The sequence below is a fragment of the Perognathus longimembris genome, chromosome 11, assembly GCF_023159225.1.
Source record: "Perognathus longimembris pacificus isolate PPM17 chromosome 11, ASM2315922v1, whole genome shotgun sequence".
NCBI lineage: Eukaryota > Metazoa > Chordata > Mammalia > Rodentia > Heteromyidae > Perognathus > Perognathus longimembris.
In genome coordinates, this window is record NC_063171.1 from 16,280,509 (window position 1) to 16,296,368 (window position 15,860).

Below are 15,860 nucleotides of genomic sequence, written 5' to 3' on the forward strand. Positions count from 1 at the left end.
CAGATACACATGGTACATTGAAAGTAGTTACCACTGTGATATAACAATTGTCTCCATAACATGGAGTTCATTTCACTTAGCATCATCTTAGGTGTTCATTCTTTCTTCCTTCCTTTCTTTCTGTCTTTCTTCCTTTTCTTTCTTTCTTTCTTTCTTTCTTTCTTTCTTTCTTTCTTTCTTTCTTTCTTTCTTTCTTTCTTTCTTTCTTTCTTTCTTTCTCTCTCTTTCTTTCTTTCTCTTTTTCCTCAATGCCAGCACTCTGCCATTTGATCCACAGATTCACTTCTAACTTATTTGGTGTTTAATTGGAAGTAAGCATCTTGCAGCCCTTCCTGCTTGGGCTGTCTTTGAACTGTGATTCTCAGATCCTAGCCTCTTGAGTCACTAGGATTACAGCTGTGAGCCAATGGTGCCTAGCCCACTGTAATTTTTCACGTGTAGTTCTCATAGTGTACTCTACATTGTTAAGATGTACTGAAAACAATTGGAACCTAATTAGGATTTAAGTATCATATTTTAAGTATATTTTATCATATTTAGATAAGTATATTTATCATATTTAGAGTGAGGTATCATCCTCATTTAACAGATGCGGTAACAGTCAGCAAGAGATCATGCAGCCCAAGTGACAGTGGATACTAATTGTTCTGTATTATTTTTAGGTTCACTTACTTAATATATATTATAAAACTCCTAAATGGAAAGGAGCTTACAGGAAAGAACATTATGAGATAGTGGGGAGGGGAGTTAATCCTTGAAATCTGGCATTCTAAATTCTACACAGTCAATAGGCAGCAAAGCCAAAAAAATTAAAAAGTAACAAGAGATTGCAAAGCTAATCCTGAGCTCTCCTACTTGCTGTGTAATGATGCAATAACCATTTGCTCTTTCTGATTTTTTGTTTATTCATTTTTTCCTTCTTTCTTTTGGTGCCAGTCCATTTTTATATTTTTGTGGAGGATGCAGTTTGAACTCAGGGCCTAAGTGCTCTTCCTGGGCTTCTTCTGCTCAATGCACTACCACTTGAGCCAGAGCTCCACTTTTGGCTTTTATGGGATAATTTGTTGGGAAAAAAAGTCGCACGGCCTTCCTTGCCTAAGCTGGCTTCAAACCTTGATCCTCAGATCTTAGCCTCCTGAGTATCTAGGATAATAGGCATTAGCCACTGGAGCGTAGCTTTATATTTTCTTTTTATTATTATTATTTTTTCTTTTTTTTGCCAGTCCTGGGCCTTGGACTCAGGGCCTGAGCACCATCCCTGGCTTCTTCCCGCTCAAGGCTAGCACTCTGCCACCTGAGCCACAGCGCCCCTTCTGGACACTTTCCACATATGTGGTGCTGGGGAATTGAACTGAGAGCTTCATGTGTAGGAGGCAAGCACTCTTGCCACTAGGCCATATTCCCAGCCCTATATTTTCTTTTTTAAAGCAGTGCTAAAAAAAAAAAAATAATAAAAAGACCTACTTCCCTGTGTTCAACTAAAAATTTGAATAAAACAATCAATGTAATAAATGTTTTCTGATTAACATTTTAACCAATACTATTAGTAAGTATTTGTTTGTTAGTGAATGAACCCTAGGTATGTTGCTTTTTTATATTAACTACCCAAAACTCATGCCTGAAGGATACAGGAAACTTAAAGAAAAATTACAAAGGAATTCTGGATATAAGTCTACTAATTACTTGCCCTTCATGACAACATTATAAGCTCATGATATGAATCAAGTCACTGATATACTGTTCCTAAAACCAACTTATCAGTACAATCAGCAATAGTGAGCATTGCAAGTATTTGGCAGAGCTCCCTACTCCCACAATGTCAATAATTTTCATGGCACCCAAGAAATCAAACTATGGAAGAAAGTAATATTTTCCCCAAGATTTAACAGAAATAAGGCATTTTGTCCACCATAAGCATACACCAGTACTTTGTAGGTACTTAATCGCAAGAATTAACAGTGCTAATATATATTATATAGATATATAACCCAATTCATAAAAATATAGCCAGAAAGTAAAACAATATACATTGCTTAAAATTACTAGCCATACAATATTATCAGCAGTCATTGACTGATGGTTAACTACCTTTGAGACCTGACACTATACTAATGATTTGCTTTTATTTCACTAAAGAGATAGTAGTTCCTAGAGAACTTTTTATTTTTTAGAATATTCTCTACAATCAGAAAAATCATCTGGCCTAATTTTCTTATAGATACTGTACTGAAATAATCAATTCAAAGTGCTTAGGAGCTTCCTTTAGAGAAAACCACTGGAAATGGTAGGCTCTAAGTGATGCCCTGAGAAAAGAAATAACATACCTGCAAACATCAGCTCAGACACATCAGGTTTAACATGGAGACAAGTGAAAAGAGGCAAAGGACAATGTGCAGCACTGACCTTCTCCTTCAGACTACTCAGAGTAAGGTTCATTCTCTGTAACAAAAGAACAAAGTGGTTTAGAATATACAAGCACACACAGATAAAGGCTTATTTAAAGTAGTAGTTCTATGAGAGCACATAAAATTATTGTAATACAAGTAATTCATTTTACCTCTAGAAATGTCTATGTACTGAAAAGAGTAAAAAAATAAATAAATAAATAAAAATCTCTATGCAAATAATCATTTGCATTCTAAAGTAAGCATAGCTCTAGGGATTGTATCCATATTTGCACTGAAGAATGATTTGGTAATTACAAAGCCTGGAAAATATTTATACTCTGGAGTTCCTGGCACAGGCTTTTCCATATTGCCATTGCTTTATCTTCAAATGAAATGTCACCTTGTGGTTATGTATCAACAAGTATTTGCTTCCTGTGATCTACTTCCTTTTCTGACTTCAGGCAACCTTCACTCATGTCTTTTAAAAATATTACTTGTGTTTGTGGGAAACTGATAAACCTGGCAGTCATCTAAGTGGCTAGGATGAAGGTCCAAAATAAACCAGACAGAAAAGTCCAGGAAACTCCATCTCCAATTAACCAATGAAATGTCAGGGTGGAGGTATGGCTCAAATGGTAAAGTACCAGCTGTAATCAAGAGAGCCAAGACAGAATGCAAGGTCTTAATAAGGTCATGTCCCAAGACTTCTCTCTCTCTTTTCTCTTTCTCTTTCTCTTTCTCTTTCTCTTTCTTTCTCTTTTTCTCTCTCTCTCTCTCTCTCTCATTCACACACACACATGCATACACACACAACACACACACACAAAGTAACAGACACACACACATTTCCTCATCTAAGGAGATTTCCATTCTTCAATAAAAATGCAAACTTTTCCAAGCAAGGATTATAAAAGCACTTTCCTCCACATCCAACTGATGAATCGTTTAAACAAATTGATAAATACTAGTTTGAAATGTTGAAGAATTTTATCTTCCAGGGAGAATGTACTACCCACTAACTGTTGAAAATGAATTGAGCTGCATGTCTATCACAAAACATACTATATTTACTTTCATTTTACATTAGCTACTCATTATCTATTTAAGGAACAGTAGATAGGTGTGGCTTACATTATGAATTAGTGTTTCTCCTATGAGCATCCCAAAGATGTCAGTGAAAGTGACAGGCTGGCCAGAGCTTTTTTTCTTCCATAAAGACTCAACATATCTTTTAATCTTTTGTGGGGTGAGAAGTAAGAGCGGGTTGTGGCTAACATTTTTCATTAGCTCCTCATTAATCTCTTCTGGCCCCTTGTCTGGAAAATCAGGATGAGAGTACAAGGTTGACATGTACCTGTAAAGTAATAAAAACATAAAGAATAAAGAGTCAACTACTGAATAGTCTCCAAAGAAAGAAGACACAGTGTCATAACATAAAGAATGGTGGATGTATTTGGCTAAGCAATTTATCCCACTGGAAATACTAGCCCATTTTAAGAAAGAATGTATCAGCCAGAAGTGAGTTGGAAAATTCCAATGTAAGCAAAAAAGAAAAAAGAAAAGCAAAGGAGAGGCACCATCTTCAAGAGGGAAGAATGCCCTTCTAGGTAATTGTTCACTATCTAGTCCATCAGGAGCGGGTGTTCGTCCACACTATTTAGAGATTGGTGACACAAAGCCTTTGGTTCACAAAATAAATTAAATGACAATGCGCTATCCCAACTCTTGAGAATGCTAATTCTGTTAAACGCTTTTTAAATAATCATTTATTTACCAACCAAAGTCCTAAGCCTTGTCTTAAGTAGATCTCAGAATTTCTCAGCATAAGTCTGAAGACAAAATTCAAGGGAAAAATAAGGTATTTAAACATAAATGATCTTATGTGAATTCCCTTAACCACCAATTTAGCAATGTCTAGTGACATTGGAAATCACCATGACAACTAGACAATAAACATTTTGTTATGTATTGGATTCCCTCTTGTGAGTCAAATCTATCAATCTTAACATATGTATACACATATGTACATACATACATATGTGTATACATACATATGTATACACATGCGTACATACACACATGTATGTATGTACGCATGTGTATACATATGTGTATACATATGTGTATGTGCATATATCCTATCACATCATCCAAAACCAAATAACCTGCTGGGAATATGGCCTAGTGGGAAAGTGCTCGCTTCATATACATGAAGCCCTGGGTTCGATTCCTCAGCACCACATATATAGAAAAAGCTGGAAGTGGCACTGTGGCTCAAGTGGTAGAGTACTAGCCTTGAGCAAAAATAAGCCAGGGACAGTGCTTTTAGGCCCTGAGTCCAAGCCCCAGGACTGGCAAGGAAAAAAAAAAAAGCCAAATAACCAAAAATTTAACCTCCTGTTTCTACACAATTAAAATCTAAAAAGCTTATTATAATAGAATTCTTACTACAAGCTCTGTGTCGGATCATTGTCACTAAGCTGTTGTTTAGAATACTCAGAGTGGCTTTCAAATTTTATATTTCAAAGATGAAGGAAGAAAGGTTCGGTGTATTTCAATAAAAGGCTCATATTTCCCAACTAATAACCAAAGCTAGATATAAAATTTGTCTTCTCCATTGTTTTGTGTTGCTTTTTAAAAATTTTTGCATTGTTTTATTTCTATGGTTTCCTACACTTCACTGGAACTCAGAATCCTTCTGCCTCAGCCTCCAAAGTATAGACTGTTTTGTGATCTATTATGCAAAAGAGAATAATCCCACTTTATAGATAATTAGAATTTGTTCTTGGATAAAAATTTCTTGTAGATAAACTGAAAATAATGATGTTAAAAAAAAGAATGAAGGCTGGGAATGTGGCTTAGCAGTAGAGTACTTGCCTACCATGCACGAAGCCCTAGGTTCGATTCCTCAGAACCACATATATAGAAAAGGCCAGAAGTGGCACTGTAACTCAAGAGGTAGAGTGCTAGACTTCAGCAAAAAGAAGCCAGGGACAGTACTCAGGCCCTGAGTCCAAGCCCCAGGACAGGCAAAAAAACAAAACAAAACAAAAATGGAGAATAATCCACTCATTTACTGAGGGGCATCTGGGATGGTTCCATATTTTGGCAATGGGAAATGGTGCTGCCATGAACATAGTTGTGTTTGTGGCTTTAGTGTGGTCTTGCTTATAATCATTTGGGTAGATGCCCAAAAGTGGAGTGGCTGGATCATAGGGGAGCTCTATGTTTAGCCTTTTGAGTAACCTCCATACTGCTTTTCAGAGTGAAAATGAACATTAAAATGGGACATATACTCAACAATTTGTTTATGAAGATCATAGGGATTTAACCTGAATTTTAACTATACCTACCACATGGTAGTACCACTAAGTTGAGTGGACCTATTCTGACTGCAGGCCTGGTACCATCTCCAAATCTATTAAGATACAGCTTAGGACACTTCAAACAATCTGTGTCCATACATTATTAATCATATTTACTCCAAAATCCCCAGCATGACCCATTCACATCAACTGAATGTTCAGGACCTTGGCCTAATTTCTAATAAATGTACACATGGGGGCTGGGGATATGGCCTAGTGGCAAGAGTGCTCACCTCTTTTACATGAAGCCCTGGGTTCAATTCCCCAGCACCACATATACAGAAAATGGCCAGAGGTGGCGCTGTGGTTCAAGTGGCAGAGTGCTGGCTTTGAGCAAAAAGAAGCCAGGGACAGTGCTCAGGCCCTGAGTCCAAAGCCCAGGACTGGCCAAAATAAATAAATAAAAATAAAAAATAAATGTACACATGGCTGTGTTTATGTGGGTTTATATTTAAGGACATAATAAAATAGGAAAATAACACATGGTTTGGGATCTCTAAGATGGTCAAATCTACAAATATTCAGAATATGTTTCATTCCTAATGAGAACACTGAGACATTCTCTACTGGTTTTACTATTAAGAATAATTCTGTTTGTGTGTGAGGACCTTACCCTAGTAAAATGTGTGTTTTTAATGTCTGTAGCTTTCATTTTCTTAATTCTAAAATGCTTAAATTTAAGTTTCTGCTACAAGCTACCAAAATGCTGAACATTACAACATGAATTTTCATATTTAAAACTATATTGTACTGTTTCCATCATATTTATCTTCAATGCATGCAAACTGGCATTAGTTTATAATAAGACCCAATAAATCCTGTTTTTCAAAATCAGGTAGGGTAAATATAAGCAAAAATAAACAAGGATATAGTATCAGTAGAAGTCATTTTCACTGCAGAAGAATTTCTTAAAACTAAGAAAAAATGATATGATTTGCTGAAAGTTGTTCTTACAGTTCGCAGAATGATATGATTATTATAGTATGTGATATCATACTAAGACCTCTCTGTCTACGATTAGTTGATCTTTAAGTAAATCAGCTTACAGCTGTTAACAACTGTGTCTTCCCAAGGAATTGTCCATAGCAAGGTCTAAAGGCATCTTTCTTTCCTCCAACTCCTTCCTAAACAAACCACTGGATGTAATTTAATAAAAACCCTTCCTTTGGAGTTAGCAGTTTCTTAAAATGTCACACTGTGTTAGTTTCAGTGATAGATCATTTGAGGGGAAGAGTAAAATATATGTGCAGCCAGCCAGTTCTCTCTTTTTGTGCTCTGTAGAATGACTACAGTCATTCTTTCTGTTAGGGACATAAAATTCCATTGTGTATATGTACCACATTTTCCTGATCCATTCGTCTACTGAGGGGCATCTGGGTTGGTTCCATATTCTAGCTGTGACAAATTGTGCTGCGATGAACATTGTTGTGCTGGTGGCTTTAGTGTGTTCTTGCTTGTTATCTTTTTGGTAGATGCCCAAAAGTGGGGATGCTGGGTCATAGGGGAGCTCTATGTTTAGCCTTCTGAGGAGTCTTCATACCACTTTCCAGAGTGGCTGAACCAGTTTACATTCCCACCAACAATGAAGTAGGGTTCCCTTTTGGCCACATCCCCTCCAACATTTGTTATTGTTAGTTTTCTTGATATAGGACATTCTTACTGGGGTGAATGGAATCTCAATGTTGCTTTGATTTGCATTTCTTTTATGGCCAGTGATGTAGAGCACTTTTTTATATGTCTCTTGGCCATTCTCATTTCCTCATCAGAGAAGTACCTTTTTAAGTATTTAGCCCACTTGTTGAGGGGGCTATTGGTTCTTTGCAGTTTTGTTTTGGAGGAATTTAATTTTTTTAGTTCTGCATATATTTTAGATATGCAGCCTTTGTCCATTGTAGGACCAGTAAAGATTTTTTCCCAATCTGTGGGCTTTCTGTTTATCTTGCGAGCTATGTGCTTTGCCCTGCAGAAGGAATTTTATGCCTCTGTCAGAAAGAATGACATTGCCCCATTCGTAAGGAAATGGAAGGACTTGGAAAAAATTATACTAAGAGAAGTGAGCCAGACACAAAGAAACATGGACTCTATGGTCTCCCTCATAAGGAATAATTAGCACAGGTTTGGGCTAGTCAAAGCAGAGGATCACAAGAGCTCAATAGCTATACCCTTATGAACACATATGATGATGCTAAGTGATATGAACTCCATGTTAGGGAAACGACTGTTATATCACTGTTGTAATGACTTTCAACATGCCATGTGAAACTGTAGCATCTATTATTGATGATCCTCTTGTATCCCTCTCCTGTGGTTGTACCTGCACTATCTCTGTATCTTATCTGAGTACATTGGAAACCATGTATACTGGTATTAGAACTGGGAAACTGAAAGGGAATACCAGAATCGAGAGACATAGGGTAAAAAGACAAACTACTACAAAAGCAATACTCAAAAAACTGTTCAGTGTAAATCAACTGAACAACTCATGGGGGAAAGGAAAAGGGGGAGGGGGCAGGGGGAATGAGGGAGGAGGTAACAAACTGTACAAGAAATGTATCCAATGCCTAACATATGAAACTGTAACCTCTCTGTACATCAGTTTGACAATAAAATTTTTAATGAAAATGAATGACTACAGTCTATTCTGCTCTTAGAATGGTGAACTAATCTCATTCATTGCATTTTCTCTCCACTATTACCCTCTCATAAAACTGTTGGATTTGGAATACAAGTCCTAGAGAAAAACAGAAATGCATAGACCTCAAACATTGCATTGGGGTAGAGGTTGCTCCACTCTTAAGAACAAATATTCCTTTTATTTACAAGGGTGAGTTGGACCTCCCTTCTATGTTGTCATTCTGGTTACTTCTTGGGCTAAAAAATGGAATAATAAGTAACAAAACTAGTTTCATGCAGCTACTCAAGCATAAATAATTTTCTCTGTTTCTCCAACAGAAGCACCCAAATATCACTCTAATTTCTAACTCTAAAATTGATGTTTAGGCTTCATTTTGATATGTATAATAATAAAAGTTTATATACTTATACTCCTAAATCCAAAAGTGAATCTTGTAACTACAGCACGGACTTTGCGAATAATTAACGAGGGGCCTGATTTATTTATCTATGCACCTTTAAGTATTTGCTTCTAATATTTATATTTACATAAGGCACCTCATTCTATCTAAATGCATCTAAATTAAGTGTATTTTTTAAATTAAGGAGAAATTTTAAATTCATTTTACCACAAATTAATTACATTTCATGTTTTAAATATTAGTGTTGATCTTGAAAGACTGGCCAAATCATATTCATCAGAAGGATATACATTTAGAAATTTTGTACTCAAAATTGTGACAAGGTCACTGGGTGCCAGTGGCTCACCCTGGTAACCCTAGCTACCCAGGAGGCAGAGATCTGAGGATTGCAGTTCAAAGCCAGCCAGGACAGAAAAGTCCATGAGAGTTTTACCTACAATCAACCACCAGAAAACCACAAGTGAAGCTGAGGCTCAAAGTAGTAGAGCTCTAGCCTTGAGTGAAAAAGCTCAGCGATAGAGGCCCTGAGTTCAAGCCCAAAGACAGTCAGACAAACAAAGTGGCAAAGTGATACTTATATCCAGATATGACTTCTCAATATGACTTAAGAAGAACTACTGCACTGTTTCAGAATTCTTTACACTATTCAATTAAAAAATCTCATCCTCAAATTTTATTTTAGCCAATAAAGTAGAATAGGCTCTCTTTTCTTTTTCTTTTTTTTTTTTGGCCAGTCCTGGGCCTTGGACTCAGGGCCTGAGCACTGTCCCTGGCTTCTTCCCGCTCAAGGCTAGCACTCTGCCACTTGAGCCACAGCGCCACTTCTGGCGGTTTTCTGTATATGTGGTGCTGGGGAATCGAACCTAGGGCCTCGTGTATCCGAGGCAGGCACTCTTGCCACTAGGCTATATCCCCAGCCCGTCTCTTTTCTATAGATATAGAAATAATGTCATTTCTCTTTAGAGAGTAACATCTTGCAAACATGACACTTCAATGATAAAATTTTGCTCAAGAAGATAGCTGTGTTATAACTAAGAGAACACAGAATGAACTATGAACTCATGCCAAATCTCCAAATTGGCTAATACTTACATGTAATGAATCACATCCATCACAGAAAAATAATTTCAGAAATAATACCATAAAGGTAGTCAGAATTATAAGAGAAGCTTGTTCTACCTAAAATTCTCTTTTGTGATCACAGACAACTCCCTGGGAGGCCCAAGACTTCTCCAGGTATTTCCGTATTGCTTCATTAATGTCAAATAATCATCATGTATCTGCAGAATATAAACATTTACACAACATACAAGTGTAATTTGTTTTCTCAAGCCTTTCCGAATTCCTTCCTTTGTACTTTTTTACTTCCTCACCTAACATTTTCCAGAGAAAGTTGTTAACATGAATCACCCGCTGTATATTTCTTGGTCTCCGGAAGTGTGTTTTTATGGTTAATGTTTCCACCTGTCCTGTCTAATTCCATTCTGTTTCTGCCTCAGTCCCTATCTGTAATGTTTGTAGTGCCTTGTCTTCCATCTGAACTACTGTACTCAAGTCTGTTAAACTCTGAAAAAAAAAAAAACTCATAAAATTCCACCTCTGAGTCCTGCAACCTTTTTTTTTTTTTTTTTTTTTTTTTGCCAGTCCTGAGCTTGAACTCAGGGCCTGAGCACTGCCCCTGGCTTCTTTTGGCTCAAGGCGAGCACTCTGCCACTTGAGCCACAGTGCCACTTCTGGCCTTTTTTTATATATGTGGTGCTGAGGAATTGAACCCAGGGGTTCATATATACGAGGCAAGCACTCTTGCCACTAGGCCATATTCCCAACCCTGAGTCCTGCATTCTCTTCAAACAATCCCTCCTCATTTCTTTCCTTTCTGATCACCCTGCTTGAAACAACAGATGAAGCCAGGCGCTAGTGGTTAACATCTGTAATTCTAGCTACTCAGGAGGCTGAGATCCTAGGATTGTGGTTCAAAGCCAGCCTGGGCAGGAAAGTCCCTTATACTCTTATCTCCAATTAACCACCATAAAACCAAAAGTAGTGCTGTGGCTCAAAGTTGTAGAGCATTAGCCTTGAGCTGAAGAGCTCTGGGACAGTGCCCAGGTCCAGAGTTCAAGCCCTACAACTGACAAAAAAAAAAAACAAAACACCAAGAAACCTCAGAACAGATGATTCTTACAAAGTACAAATTTCACCTTTTTCACTTCTGCTTTCTATTCATTTTTAGTCCTTTATAAATTCATGACCAAAAGTAACTTATTTCCCTTGAGTGGCTCCTAACTAAACCTCTTAAGTTCACCAAGCCCACCTCTATTCTTAAAATACCTACTGCTTCTTAGAGAGCCCTCTCCACCATTTAAGTTACCTTTTTGATGGCTTCTTCTTTGTAGCACTTACTAGGATGTTCTTTCTTTTGTCCAGTAAGTTTGGGGATACTTGGGGTTCTACAAAGTCAATTCTGGGTTATAACTGAAGTAGTAAGAGCTGGTGGAATTAGGAAGAAGCTGTATGTAGATAAAATACAGTACAATGGAAGTCCTGAAGAAAAGCTGGTATAAAGGAGAAAAGTAGTGGAAGAAGGAGATAATATAAAGGAAAAAGCTATGAAATTAAGCCACCAAGGCATGACAGGCAAACTTGAAATGACAAACCAGTATGCAACATGTCTCACCCCCGTCCTGTCATTTTCCCCAAAGAAATAAAGAAAAAGGGAAACTTAAAAAAATAACATCATATGTAGAAATTAAGCAGTCCTTGGGTAAAAATATATCTATCCTAGAAATATCAGGAATGAATGGCCTTTACAGAAGTGGAATAGAACATTTAAAGTATGACTTTGAAAAACAGAGAATTTATGTATATTTAAGTGTTTGCACATTAAAAATTCTCATGATTCCATTGCTCTGGATTTGTTTTCAGACCCTTGGGAGGAGAATGTAAGACACTACCCCAAATCCACAACCAAAGCAATGACTCCAACTGTAATTCAGGCTTCCAATTCACATTTGCATCCCCAGAACGCACTGAAGGCCTAGACTTTCTTTATTAGATGAACTAAAATAAGTAAGCCTCTTGCAGTATATGAGTGAGTGTTGGACAGCAGAGTCCTAGCAAATATTGAGCACACACAGAGTAAAGCACCCAAAGCATAAGAGGAGAATGATTAAGAAGATTTCATGCAAGGGTCCAAGTTTTTTACCCCATTACTCATTGAACAGGCAGATGCCTGCTCTTTCCTTCAAAAGTAGAAATAACAATGGCTATACCCATCTTTCAGAAGAAATAAATCATTTTGAAAGGACAGAGGAGGTGGCAATCATGGCTCTGTGTTACTGGTTTTTAACCACAGAATCTGGATCACAATACTTAAACAACTATAGACCATTTAACAATAAAACTCTCTACAGAACATTCAACTATGATTTAGTAGAAAGAATGTTAGGATAGGGACTTGGTGGCCTGATTTATACTCTGGATCTGCTCATTTTCTTGAACAAATCACTTAGCATGTGAGTCAAATCTTTAACTGAAAAATGCATAAAATCATACACATCTCACAAGATGAAATGACAGAGATACTTTACAATGCCAGACCCAGAAAACATCTTAGGATATGTGAACTTTGCTATGGCTGAATGACTAAAATGGCTTCAAAGTCAGACTTAGATACTTTGCAATAAAGTGATAGCCTCATTTGAGTCATCTGAGCAAGAACTTTTATTTGACTTTCAATCAGCCTATGTCAGTTAGGCACAACAAAAAAGTATGTAGCATCATCTTGGAAAATTCTTTCTAGGCACATTCATAAAATGGCAAATCTACAAGGCACAAATACCATACTTGTGGATGCTCTAATTCTCCATCTAAATTTAGCTGAGTTAAACTACCATTAAAGCACTAATTGCACATCTCGGTACAGACAAATCAGAGACACTTGTTGCATCTCTGTTTTCAATGGTTGCCTTCCTCTTTCTCTATACTATAGTATCTACATTTCATTCTATTTTCCCTAAAGAAAAACATGAATACCTAGTGAATCACATAGACATGTTCACTGAAGGACTACAAATCAGCAAATTATAGGAAGATTAAATTAATTATGGGTGGAGTATGTTATTCCACTTCTGTGATATTTATCTAGAACTACACTCAATTGTAGTACTTTCTAATTTACATTTTAAATACATTTTAACTTAAAAACATGTTGAAGAGGAGTAAATTTATGGTCAATGTTATTGTTAGGCATGTATTTGTCTTAATACAAAAACAATTTTACACTATTTGTGGCATTAAATTGGCATATTTCAGTACTCTGATGTCAATGCTCCATTTCTCTAAAACTTTTTTGTCTATAATGTTTGAGTTAGGCAAATTCAAACATTTACTGTGATCAAACTAAAATTTAAAAATGCATGCATACTAACCATGTGGAGCCAGAAAGACCAGCAATGTAAGTAGCACAGTCCAAAATTCCTGATTCATACAGTGCCTTCATCACACCAGAGAATCCCACCATGGCCCGGAAACCCCCACCTGAGCCCAGAATGGCCACCACAGGCACCTGGAAAGATGCAACACAGAGACTTACACCAAGAATAATCATAAAATAGATTTCCTTTCAATCTCATTTTTGTGTTAAACAGCCTGCATTTTAGCACAAAAAAGTATTCATTGTTTCATATTCATTAGTGCCTTATTTTCTAAGAGAAACAAAAGTAATGTCATATATAACAGAATCAAGATGAAAAATCAACCAATCATAATGCAAATGTCCAAACTAATATAACAACAATATCAATAGTAGGACCATATCAATTGTAAGACCATATCTCTTCAACTCTTTAGTTTCTGGTTTGCATTCAATTGTCATGTTTTATTTGATTCCCTTAGAAATCCTGTGAGATGGGCAGGAGAGGAGTATTTGCATATTTTCTAGATGCCATTCTGAAAGGAAGCTATTCTGTGAGATCTGACAGGTGGTAATCTGAGGTTGAGTAAGAAGAGAGCTTATAAATTAATTTATGGGAAGGATTTTTAACATTCAGTGATGGCTCTGCTACCTAGGAATGAAAGAGAGGAAGGAGGATGGTTATCTTGTTTGGACTTCCAGCTTTGCTCATGAGTAGATGGTATCTGTGAGTAGATGGTATCTGCACATCCAGAACAAGGAGCCCACTACACAAAGCAGGTTTAAGAAAAAAAAAAACAAATAGTGTGAATACACTGTTTCAAGTACTTGGAAATTATACTCTGAGTGACCACTTTGTAACAAAGTATATCCAGATACCAATCAAATTCTTATTTTACAATGATAAGCATCTAAACAATTATGTAACTTTTAAATATATAAAAAGAATTCTGTAGAGGCTAGATCTTGTTAGAACTAATTAGGCTGGTGCGTTGTCGGATATTTTGAACTCAATTACTGGTCACAGTTTTTTCTTTTCTTTTCTTTTTTGTTACACTTTAAAATTTATCTTCAAATAGTTTTACCAAGGGGTTTCAATTCAAAATATCAGTTACAGAACCATTTTCTAACACTAAATGATCTCAAAACAAGACCCTTAATATCAATCTACATAAAAACTGGAGATGTCATAATTGGAGATATGATTACCAGGCAAGTAATGGGGTCATCTTAGGGGTTCCAAACTTGTAGATAGAGAGATAAACACAATGTTCTCAAAGATACATTTTAAAACTGTACATAAATAAAATGTAAAAGCTCTTTAAAGCTTATAGAAGAAATACATCTAATATAGAAAACTAAGGTACATTATAAAGTAGATGAATGGGGTACAATATAGCATTAATTCCAACAATAGTTGTAAGGAAGTTAGATAAGACTGGGGATTTGACATAGGCCATGAAAAATATTGCATCTATGGGTAATGTTATAATACTAATTAATGATGACAATGATAAAGTTATCATCATTGGCTTAGGTCAGGCTGAGATAAGCATAAGCAGGAAAGGTGTGTGATTTGGGGAACAGAAACCAATCACATTACTGCAGCAGCAGGACACAGGGATCTAGGAAAAATGAGATTATGAAAGAGTTTATGGCAAATAAAATTTTGGGGTTGATATTTAAGAGGAATGTTTGCTTTCCTCATGGGATACTTTCATTTTAGGAAAGGGTGTATTATTACTATTTATACTAGTCTATTATATTGTTTTATGCTGTTTTTGTATTTGTTTTGTTTACTTTTGTGTTTGTTGGGTATTGAACCCAGCATGTTGCCCATGCTAGACAAGCTCTCTCCCATGTTAAGCTATGCTTCCAATCCCATCCTTCCTTTTTGAAATTTTCATGTCTGAGTCAGGGTCTCATTACATTTTTACCCAACCTGGCTCAAACTAAGCAACGCTCCTGACTGTCATCTGAGTAGCTGGGGTAATACGCATAACATAACAGGCATGCACTACCATAGCTACTGCAATATCATATTATGTAAAACAATAAATCCACTAGATACCAGGTAATCTAAAACGAATAATAAAAGTTGCTATTCACAGATTACACCATTCATTTGGACAAACAGCACACAGCCAGTACTCAGCCTTTTTCATTTGCTAATAACACATTCTTGAAGATGCTTATTTTAGGTTGTTTAGAATATTCTAGAAATGACCTCTTAACTGAAATTTATGGGTGAGGTAATGCATTGTTCTCATTACTGTTTTAAAGTAATTCATAATGATAAGTTTCAGTTATTTTTTTCATTCAAGTATATTTGTTATTACTAGGTGAAAGAAAATGCCAGATATTTGTACAAAAAAGTTAATCAGGTAATTGACTGCATATTGTAATTATATTCATTGGGTTTCAGCCTATTTGCAAACATATTTACTTTTCATAGCTCTACAGACACATGTTTATCTTTTTGTAAAAACATGCAACTGAGACACAATAGTTTTTCTAGTGTTACAGAACCAGAAAGTGGTATATAGATTCAAAGCTAGGTCTTTCTGATCTGTTATGTCACTTTATTCCACTGTGACTTAGAAAATAAAAATCCCTGCTTTCCCCAAACCAAAGTTGTGCTCTGAGACAAAAAAAAAATCCT

General features: G+C 36.3%; 1 protein-coding gene across 1 annotated transcript in view; it reads right to left on the minus strand.

The window, feature by feature from the left end:
• The window catches only part of Pla2g4a (phospholipase A2 group IVA), a 142,787-nt gene that overhangs the window by 39,799 nt on the left and 87,128 nt on the right, over nucleotides 1–15,860 (minus strand). The window contains exons 8-10 of the mRNA XM_048356438.1: nucleotides 13,215–13,351; nucleotides 3,519–3,741; nucleotides 2,325–2,439 (exon numbers count right to left, since the gene is read on the minus strand). Of these exons, the coding sequence (XP_048212395.1) occupies nucleotides 2,325–2,439; nucleotides 3,519–3,741; nucleotides 13,215–13,351 (475 nt within the window). The remainder of the gene's footprint in view (nucleotides 1–2,324; nucleotides 2,440–3,518; nucleotides 3,742–13,214; nucleotides 13,352–15,860) is intronic.